The sequence below is a fragment of the Globicephala melas genome, chromosome X (assembly GCF_963455315.2).
Source record: "Globicephala melas chromosome X, mGloMel1.2, whole genome shotgun sequence".
NCBI lineage: Eukaryota > Metazoa > Chordata > Mammalia > Artiodactyla > Delphinidae > Globicephala > Globicephala melas.
In genome coordinates this window covers 71763917-71775454 of record NC_083335.1, presented here as the reverse complement: position 1 = coordinate 71775454, position 11538 = coordinate 71763917, and the positions used below count along the sequence as shown (strand labels likewise).

Sequence of the window (11538 nt, the reverse complement as noted above, 5' to 3'; positions counted from 1 at the left end):
TTTGTAATTTTAAAAACAGGCCAAGACCAGTAAGATTGTATCAAAGAGAAAGAGAGACTTGTGGAACTGGTCTCATAGCAACAAGTACAGCTACAGTTTAAAAACCCACAGAAAGAAATATGGTTCTGCACAGCTTACAAGTAGCTTTGTGTTCTACAACACAATTCATTTTCCTAATTATGAGTTTTGTTTTGTCTGCTCAGAACATGCATTTTTAACGTTAAAATGCTACCTATTTTCCGGAATCAAGTTTCTTTAAAAAAACATCATTTTTTTCTATTTTCTCCCTATTAAGATACTGGACTTATTCACTAATTGGGAGATCTTCCCTTCCACTTTAGTTTCATATTCTTGTAACCTTTCAGAACTAGAAGCGGACTTAAGATAATCTAGTTACCATGTTATTTTCCAAAGGAAACTGAGTGACTTGGCTAAAGGCTACATAGCTATTTATGGTAGAGCTTAATTCTAAGCTCTTTTCAGTAGATGTTTCTTCTAATTTTAATTCTTTCTTGCCTTTACTTATCTATAAAAAATTCTATTTCATCATATTTTCTGATATTTATCTCTTCGTTTTCTCCTAAAAATGAGAGTAGTGCACACTTTAGTCTCAAGTACTATTTAGAGGAGAGGATTATTTGATTCTAGACCCTTCCAATTATTTAAACTAAACCCCTGAATCAAGAAGGGTAATTTACCAGAATATCTCTAGTTCCAAGTAAAAATTGATGCCTACAAGTTGCTAAAACATCAATGTTAAATGTACGGAGGGGTTGTACAAACTGACACAAAGAAATCTGGTGTTTTCAGAGCCAGCTAATATTTTCCCAAAATGGTTTTTCTGACTATATATACTTATTCTGCTTACTTCCCAATTCATATCTCCAGTCTATACAATTCTCCTTAGCTTGATACATCCATATATTTACTTAACTCCTACAGATTCTTTGAACTCAACATTTCTAACAACATTCACCAAAACTTGTTCCTTCACCTGTATTTCTCTATCTTGGTTAATGGCATGACTGCCCATCTAGTGGGTAGCGAGAAACTAGAACTGAGTCATCCCTGACTCTTCTCCTTCAAACTTCACATCTAACTGGTTTCTAAAGCCTATTGACTCTAATTCTCTAACAGCTTTTTTTGTCTTTTTTTTAACATCTTTATTGGAGTATAATTGCTTTACAATGGTATGTTAGTTTCTGCTTTATAACAAAGTGAATCAGTTATACATATACATATGTTCCCATATCTCTTCCCTCTTGCGTCTCCCTCCCTCCCACCCTCCCTATCCCACCCCTCTAGGTGGTCACAAAGCACTGAGCTGACCTCCCTGTGCTATGCGGCTGCTTCCCACTAGCTATCTATTTTATGTATGGTAGTGTATATATGTCCATGCATTGGATGAATGGATTAAGAATATGTGGCACATATATACAATGGAATATTACTCAGCCATAAAAAGAAACGAAATTGAGCTGTTTGTAATGAAGTGGATGGACCTAGAGTCTATCATACAGAGTGAAGTAAGTCAGAAAGAGAAAGACAAATACTGTATGCTAACACATATATATGAAATTTAAGGGAAAAAAGTGTCATGAAGAACCTAGGGGTAGGACAGGAATAAAGACGCAGACCTACTAGAGAACGGACTTGAGGATATGGGGAGGGGGAAGGGTGAGCTGTGACAAAGCGCGAGAGAGGCATGGACATATATACACTACCAAACGTAAGGTAGATAGCTAGGGGGAAGCAGCCGCATAGCACAGGGAGATCAGCTCGGAGCTTTGTGACTGCCTGGAGGGGTGGGATAGGGAGGGTGGGAGGGAGGGAGATGCAAGAGGGAAGAGATATGGGAACATATGTATATGTATAACTGATTCACTTTGTTATAAAGCAGAAACTAACACACCGCTGTAAAGCAATTATACCCCAATAAAGGTGTTTAAAAAAAAAAAGAATATGTGGCACATATATACAATGGAATATTACTCAGCCATAAAAAGAAACGAAATTGAGCTATTTGTAATGAAGTGGATGGACCTAGAGTCTGTCATACAGAGTGTAGTAAGTCAGAAAGAGAAAGACAAATACCTTATGCTAACACATATATATGGAATTTAAGAAAAAAAATGTCATGAAGAACCTAGGGGTAAGAGAGGAATAAAGACACAGACATACTAGAGAATGGACTTGAGGATATGGGGAGGGGGCAGGGTAAGCTCTAACAGCTTTTTGTTTGTGCTTTTCTTTCCATCACCACTGCATCAGTTCTATTCTTTCTACCTATCACCTGGATAACTGTAGTAATTTCCTAACTGTTCTGCTGATCTCTAAAACTTGTATCCATTGTATTAATTCTCAATTCTGCTGAGTCATCTTGCTAAAATAATTCTGATGGTGTCGCTCCCTGCTTAAATTCTTCAATACCTTCTCAGGGCTCTCAGAACACTCTTCAATATGTTCACCATTTATTTTTGTCTCTTTATTTATTTATTTATTCATTTATTCATTTCTTTATTTTTCATTGGAGTATAGTTGCTTTACAATATTGCATTAGTTTATTCTGTACAGCAAAGTGAATCAGCTATACGTATATGTATATCCCCTCTTTTTTCAGATGTCCTTCTCATTTAGGTCACCACAGAGCATTGAGTAGAGTTCCCTGTTCTATACAGTAGGTTCTCATTAGTTATCTACTTTATACATAGTATCAGTAGTGTATATATGTCTATCCTAATCTCCCAATGCATCACACTACCACCCCCTACCCCCTTGGTATCCATACATTTGTTCTCTACATCTGTGTCTCTATTTCTGCTTTGTAAATAAGATCGTCTATACCAATTTCTTCAGTTTCCACATATATGCATTAATATACTATATTTGCTTTTTCCTTTCTGACACCATTTGTTTTAGTTTGTTTCCAGGACACCAGAGACTACATGCTATCCTCCTAACTTTCAAACACCTGACTTAAAAATGACCACAGTCTCTGAGTATTAATGGTGTGGGAAAATGAACTTAATCTAAACTTCATAAGGCATTTTGAAGGATGTGACTAATCATATGTGTTAGATACACTCTCAGTGGCAACTGCAGGAGGTACTGATAAAGAATTATTAATTACTAAATGTCAGAGTAAGTCTGATAAAGAATGATGAAAAACAGAATGTCAAAGTAATCTCAATGCAACTACTGATATATATGGAATATCTTCTGACTGTTTACTAAAAGTAAGATGTATAACAACTGTAGCTTTAATTCCATATGATAAGATGTGAAAATCCACCACAGCTATGTAGCTACTTGCTACCCAGTGTACTTTTTTTTTTTTTTTTTGCAGTACGTGGGCCTCTCACTGCTATGGCCTCTCCCACTGCGGAGCACAGGCTCTGGACGCACCAGCTCAGCAGCCATGGCTCACGGGCCCAGCCGCTCCATGGCACGTGGTATCCTCCCAGACCGGGGCATGAACCCACGTCGCCTGCATCGGCAGGCGGACTCTCAACCACTGCACCACCAGGGAAGCCCCCCAGTGTACTTTTTAATGTGTATTTTTTTCTCAGTTAAAAAAAAAGTAGTTAACTTTATATTTATGAACTGGCATGTAACTCTGGGTCTCAATTTCTTTTTTTCCCAACAATGACCATTGCTTCCACATCTCATCACTGGAATTCTACATATTTACAGCTCACAGAGGTGTTGTTGTCTCAGGATTCCCAGTCTGCAGTCCCTATTTGCAAAACTCTATATGCATTGTGAGACAGGAAGGAAAGGGGCAGGACACAACTGCTAGATAAATGAAGAAGCGGCACAGCTGTTAGGATATGATAAAAACTGGCTGGAGCCAGCTGAAAGCAAGATGGCTTCAAGAATAGTCCAGTCATGGACCTTTAGCTCGTTATACTTTCATCGTAATACTAAAAATCACTCCACATTATGCCATGACAGTTCTCAAGTGGACCATAAAAGGCCAAAAAGTGGGCAGTGGCCCAGTTCCTGGGAAATGCCCACCTTCCCTGAAATAGCAAGAATATTCCTCTCACTCATTAGTGTATGAAATTAGCCCATAAAAAACAAACAATCCCATGCCCTGGGGCTACTCTCACTTTCTGAGTTGGTCTGCATTCTGCCTAAGGAGCATTTATCTCTCTAAATAAACTCGCTTTCACTTTTCTTTGGCTTACTCTTGAAATCTTTCCTGCACAAAGCCAAGGACCCTCACTCAGTGGTCTGTTCTAAGGACCCGCCTGCAGGTCCTAAGACACGACATTTCCTTCTCTTGCAACAATTCCTCACAATAAATTGTCATCACCAGAAATCCCACAGCTAGGAATAGCAATTCTAAGACAGGGTTAACTCTGTTAACAGACTTATACAGGTGTACAAACACAAAAGACACACAAGCCATGTATAAATGATTGAATAATGTTTGAATGCTATTTTTAGAGGAAAAAAAGACAGATAGCACATGAATGCGGAGCATGATAGGAGATAAAAGGGAGTTACAAGGCTTATATGCTTAGACAGAAAGAGGTCTGGAGGGAAGTGCTATCTGTTTAGCGTTTATTAAGGATTTTGTGTTTCTTGGCTTAGATGGTAGATATATTTTATTGTCATTTCTTTAACTGAACATGTTTCCACAGTTTTTACACATGCCAAAATTCACAATTTTTTTAAAAATTAAGTTTTTAGAAGAGATCGTATTTCAGGAGTTGCACGAATGAATAAAGATGGAGTACCTGACAGACTAGTCTAAGCAGTACAAATGCTCCCATGGCCTTTCTTGGGCAGAAATTTCACACATGTGTTGCTGTATGTTTTTTTTTTTTTTTGCTTTACTTTTATTGCTGTGGGAGAGTTGAATCTTTCTGACGCCTCACAGGAAGGAGAGAAAATAAGGAAGCCTATAGACGGATTTCTCCAGACTCTTGCCTGTCTTTTCCCCTTATGATCCAGTTCTATAGCCTTATTACACATCTATAATAAAACTCAGCCATGAGTATAACTGTATGTTGAATCCCATAAGTACTTCTAATGAATCTATGAACCTGGGGATGGTCTTTGGGACTGATTACACAGCTTCTCTTAAAAACTATCCAATAATCTACAGCAAGATAACTGATAGATACTTTTAGCCGTTTCCTAGCATATTGTGAAAGTTCCCGAGTTTTAGAAACAAACGAACTTATTTTCTGGGATTAAGTGGGGGGGGGAGGGGAATGATAAAAACATAGCAACATAGCCCAGGCCACAATTTAAACAAATATTTACTAAAATGAATAGCAAAGAAGATGTGGAAAATCTCTAAAGTAAATATTTGTATGTTTATTAATTTTTTTATCAATTATAAATGCTTTTATAATAATTTTCTTTCTGAGATTTAAAATATTAGTACCATATGTCAATGATTAATATAAAAATGGTCATAACAGGCCTTAGATTTCCTAACTCTAATAGGGTATATCTGATACTTTTCCAAAGATGAAGTTATAACTCTGTGGAACTTGTATATTAAAGAGTTGAATATCAATAGGGAATTTATTACCACTATACAAGTGATTAAATCGACTTGGTGGCCATGGAGGTATGCCACTCAACTTTCCTTTCAAGGAAGAAACTGCCAAAAAGCCCAGTTAGCTGACAACTTCCAGCTGCAGTGCTTTTTCCATAGTGTTTGAGCTGAAGTCATGCTCTTCTCATGTAGACTCAGCCAATAACTCAGCATAGTCTAGGAACTAGGGTCTGGCTATTTTCTGCATAATGCAAGCCTTCTCTATGGGAAATCTTTGCACTGATGCTCCCCATTGGGCTGAGACTTTCTCAGAGCTGTACCACAGTTTGAGGCTCTTATCACCCAATTCTCCCTCTCTCTCCACTCTCCCTTCAGAGGTGTTAGACTTGCATTGCAGTCTGAAGGTTTTTCCTGTCTGTACCTGGGGAGTGTAATATTCCATAGGCATCACCTCCAATAAATCTCTGGCACTTATAAATTAATATTATGTCTGCTTCCCAGAGGACCTGAACTGACACAGCTGGTGTCATAAGTGGTCCAATGAAGCAGGCAGTAAGATGTGCTTTGGGGAGTTCATCACTCACTTCCTGGCTGGCAAGAAGGACCTCATCCTGAGTGGCATGTGTGTCATGGATATACCCTAACACAAAGTAGTAGGCTAATTGTTAAATATTTCACTTAAGGTGACTTAGGACAACCTCCCAGTGTCGGGGAACACACTAGTCAATGAAATGGTTAATGCATTTGGAAGGTATAAAGAACAATGCATATAAGGACAGTGGAATTGGCTGGTTAATATTATCTTGCATGGGTGATCTACAAACAGATAGAGGAAACTAAGGATAGTTAACAAATAGTTAAAAACTAAGTATGAGAGCCAGAATGCCTCTCTATTAGCTTAAAAAGAGATGTATCTCCTTCAGTGATAGCAGACACAGGAGAAGATCAAACTAGGGCTTTACCAGAGAAGAAATTTATGTTAAAGTCATGGACCTAGTTAGAAAAATATGGAACCCTAAAATATAAAATGAGGACATTTGGTTGGGTCCTGCCAAGGGAATGTTAGAAGAATTTGACTCTTGTGGTATAGTGAAGGTAGCCATAGAAAAAACAAAACCCAAGTCCAATGTAACTTAAAATTGTACCTCAAGAATGACCCATAATTATTTTGTATAAATAATAAAAAATTAACTTAAAAGATTTCAAATCAATGAAAAGAACCATACTCATAAATAACTCAGATATTCAGCTATCAAACATGAAATTTTATAAATATAATAACTATAAGTGGAATATAACCTTTAAAAATTGTGAATCACTATGTTGTACACCTGAAAGTTTTATAATACTGTAAATCAACTACACTTCAATAAACTGATAATAATAAATAAATAAAATAAGTATGTTAAAGGATACAGTGGAAAAGGTGGGCAACATGTATGGGTAACTTCAGTAAAGAGATGGAAACAATAAGGAATAATCAAATAGAATGCTAGGGATAAAAACATGGTAAGCAAGATGAAGAATGCCTTCAAAGGGTGTATTAGTTTTCTATTGCTACTATAAAAAATTACCACAAACTTAGAAGCTAAAAACAAAGCAAGTTTATAACCTTACACTTCTGTAGGTCAAAGGTATGGCATGAGTCGCAGTGGACTAAAATGAAGGTGTTGTCATAATTCAAGTGGGATTTATCCCAAGGATTCTTCAATATCCACAAATCAATCAGTGTGATACACCACATTGACAAATTGAAGAATTAAAACCATATGATCAGAACTTCCTTGGTGGTCCAGTGGTTAAGACTCCATGCTACCAATTCAGGAGGCAGGGGTTCAATCCTTGGTTGGGGAACTAAGATCCTACATGCTGCATGGCATGGCCAAATATATATATATATATATATATATATATATATATATATATATATATATATATATATATAATCATCTCAATAGATACAGAAAAAATTTTGAGAAAATTCAACACCCACTTATGATAAAAACTCTCCAGAAAGTGGGCATAGAGGGAATTTATCTCAACATAATAAAGGTCATATATGACAAACCCACAGCTAACATCATTCTCAATAGTGAAGGGCTGAAAGCATTCCCTCTAAGATCAGTAACAAGACAAGGATGTGCACTGCCACCAGTTTTATTCGACATAGCTCTGGAAGTCCTAACCAGAGAAATCAGAGAAGAAAAACAAATAAAAGGAATACAAATTGGAAAAGAAGAAATAAAACTGCCACTGTTTGCAGATGACATGATACTATACATAGAAAATTCTAAAGATGCTACCAGATAACTACTAGAGCTCATCAACGAATTCAGTAAAGTTGCAGGATACAAAGTTAATACACAGAGTCGCGGGGCAGGTACGCGCGCTAGCAGCTCGCTCGGGGACACCGGCCGTGGCGGGAGCGGGCTCCGGGGGAGCGAGGGAGCGTGGCGGGGCGGGGCGGGAGAAAGTGGTCGCCGGGAGGACATCGGCGTTCACGCGAGGCGGAGCGGAAGAGTTTGGGTTTTCGTGCGCGCCTTCAAAAACCGCGCCTGGTGTGAGTTGAAGGGTCCACCCGGAGCCTACCCTCCTCCGCCCGCCGCCCCGCGCCGAGCTCGCCGGCCTGAGTCAGCGTGGGCGACGTGGGAAGCTCGCTCAACCCGCACCCCGCGCCCGGAGCCGACCCCCGAGTTCCCATGGCTACGCGGGTGCTGACCATGAGCGCCCGCCTGGGACCTATGCCCCAGCCGCCGCCCCCGCAGGACGAGCCCGTGTTCGCTCAGCTCAAGCCCGTGCTGGGCGCAGCGAACCCGGCCCGCGACGCGGCGCTCTTCCCCGGCGACGAGCTGAAGCATTCGCATCACCACCCGCAGGCGCAGCCCGCGCCGCCACAGCCGGCGCCGCCGCCCGCCGCCGGCCCGAGACTGCCAGCCGAGGAGCTGGTCCAGACAAGATGTGAAATGGAGAAGTATCTGACACCTCAACTTCCTCCAGTTTCTATAATTCCAGAGCATAAAAAGTATAGACGAGACAGTGCCTCAGTCGTAGACCAGTTCTTCACTGACAGTGAAGGGTTACCTTACAGTATCAACATGAACGTCTTCCTCCCCGACATCACTCACCTGAGAACTGGCCTCTACAAATCCCAGAGACCGTGCGTAACACACATCAAGACAGAACCTGTTACCATTTTCAGCCACCAGAGTGAAACGACAGCCCCTCCTCCGGCCCCGACCCAGGCCCTCCCTGAGTTCACCAGTATATTCAGCTCCCACCAGACCGCAGCTCCAGAGGTGAACAATATTTTCATCAAACAAGAACTTCCTACACCAGACCTTCATCTTTCTGTCCCTCCCCAGCAGGGCCACCTGTACCAGCTCCTGAATACACCGGATCTAGATATGCCCAGTTCTACAAACCAGACAGCAGTGATGGACAGTCTTAATGTTTCAGTGTCGGCCGCCATGGCGGGTCTTAACACTCACACCTCTGCCGTCCCGCAGACTGCCATGAAGCAATTCCAGAGCATGCCCCCTTGCACATACCCCATGCCAAGTCAGTTTCTTTCCCAGCAGGCCACTTACTTCCCCCCGTCACCACCAAGCTCAGAGCCTGGAAGTCCAGATAGACAAGCAGAGATGCTCCAGAATTTAACCCCACCTCCATCCTATGCTGCTACAATTGCTTCTAAACTGGCAATTCATAATCCAAATTTACCTGCCACCCTGCCAGTTACTTCGCAAAACATCCAGCCTGTCAGATACAATAGAAGGAGTAACCCCGATTTGGAGAAACGACGCATCCACTACTGCGATTATCCGGGCTGCACAAAAGTTTATACAAAATCTTCTCATTTAAAAGCTCATCTGAGGACTCATACTGGTGAGAAGCCGTACAAGTGCACCTGGGAAGGCTGCGACTGGAGGTTCGCGCGCTCGGACGAGCTGACCCGACACTACCGCAAGCACACGGGGGCCAAGCCCTTCCAGTGCGGCGTGTGCAACCGCAGCTTCTCCCGCTCGGACCACCTGGCCCTGCACATGAAGAGGCACCAGAACTGAGCTGCCGCTGCCGCCACCCGCGTATCGCCTGCCGCCGCTCCTCCGCTCGCTTGGCAAAATTCTAAACTACAAACTTAACTATATAGAGAAAGATGAAAACGAAAACAAAAGACTGGAAATGTATATTTTGTATATTTGAGAAAACAGGGAATACATTGTATTAATACCAAAGTGTTTGGTCCTTTTCAGAATCTGGAATGCTTGCTGTAACCTGGCTTCACCCAGGCAGATGCCAATCATCTCAGACAGGCAGCCTCACCTCAGTGCGGATTGGGCGTGCAGGGTGTGTTTGCAGTGTTCTTCCCAAAGCACCACCGTTTAATGTGACAGTGTTTAGTAAACAAGTCAGTTGGCAGGCACAGGAAGTCGGCTGGATTGTGTGTCAAGATTTTACTTGACATCAGAGGAGTTTTTTTCAATACTAGGTAATTCTCTAGAGGTGCGCAGCATACCTGGCAATTCCAAATAGCCATTGAACAAACTTTTTTTTTTTTAAATATGAGTTGCCTATATTTGCTCTTCGAAATTTTGTAAATATGCAAATCAGCTTTATAGGTTTATTACATGTTTTCTAAGATTCTTTTGGGGAAAAATCATAAATAATTCTTTTGAAAATAACCATGAATACATTGACAGTTAGAACCTGTGGTAAGATACCTTTTAAAACCTTACCAAATTCATTTCTCTAGGGGGAAGAGATAATAATCATTCAAATGAACTTCAAAAGCAGATTTCATGCACTGATTAAAATCAGATTGTTTATTTTAAATATGAGCGACATTTTGTATGAATTGTGAACTCGAGCTAAAAGACAGTTAACAATATTCAAAAATTAAACCTCTTACAACAAGCTGAACAGTATCATTTTTTAAAAAGACGGACTTACGTAGTTTTCACATGGCAATGTTGAGTTTATGATGTAGTTTTTCGTATATGGAAACATGGAATTTATGATGCAGGTTTCATATATCGAGATGTTTGCTCGTGCAGTACAGTTGGTTAAATGCCAGTTTATGTCGACTTTGCATGTAATATACAGTGAGACACAGTAATTTTACCTAAATTACAGTGCAGTTTAGTTAATCTATTGTTAATACTGACTCAGTGTCTGCCTTTAATTATAAATGACATGTTGAAAACTTAAGGAAGTAAGTGCTACACATATGCAATATAAAATAGTAATGTGACACTGATGCTGTCAACCAAAGGGCAGAATGAATAAGCAAAATGCCAAAAGCGGTCTTAATTGAAATGAAAATTTAATTTTGTTTTTAAAATATTGTTTATCTTTATTTATTTTGTGGTAATATAGTAAATTTTTTAGAAAATTTTCATAACTTGATAAATTATAGTTTTGTTTGTTAGAAAAGTTGCTCTTAAAAACGTGTAAATAGATGACAAACGGTGTAAATATTTTGTAAGAGGCTTCAAAATGTTTATACGTGGAAACATACCTACATGGAAAGCATAAGTTGGTTGCTGTTTTGCTTCTTTTTCCCTCTTATTTTTGTATTGTGGTCATTTCCTATGCAAATAATGGAGCAAACAGCTGTATAGTTGTAGAATTTTTTGAGAGAATGAGATGTTTATATATATAAATGACAAATTTTTTTGGAAAATAAAAAGTGCCTAAAAAAAAAAAAAAAAAAAAAAAAAACAAAGTTAATACACAGAAATCTGTTGCATTTCTATACAAAAAAACAATGAAATACAGAAACAGAAATTAAAGAAATAATCCCGTTTACCATCACATCAAAAATAATTAAATACCTAGGAATAAACCTACCTAAGGAGACAAAAGACCTGTACTCTGAAAACTATAAGACACTGATGAAATTGAAGATGACACAAACAAATGTAAAGATATACCATGTTCTTGGACTGGAAGAATCAATATTATCAAAATAACTAAACTACCCAAGGCAATCTACAGATTCAATGTAATCCCTATTAAAC

The 11538-nt window shown here is 39.5% G+C and overlaps 1 protein-coding gene across 1 annotated transcript; it reads left to right on the top strand.

Moving 5' to 3' along the window:
• The first annotated feature begins 7901 nt into the window (after positions 1-7901).
• On the top strand, positions 7902-11219 carry LOC132594510 (Krueppel-like factor 5). Its single transcript, XM_060292312.2, has one exon. It carries the CDS (start codon positions 8218-8220, stop codon positions 9580-9582), a length of 1365 nt encoding a protein of 454 aa, XP_060148295.1. The 5' UTR covers positions 7902-8217; the 3' UTR covers positions 9583-11219.
• The last annotated feature ends 319 nt before the right edge of the window (positions 11220-11538 follow it).

What these genes read in the sequence shown, in the direction of transcription:
- LOC132594510 (XM_060292312.2), top strand. Translation starts at nt 8,218, where the DNA reads ATGGCTACGCGGGTGCTGACCATGAGCGCCCGCCTGGGACCTATGCCC.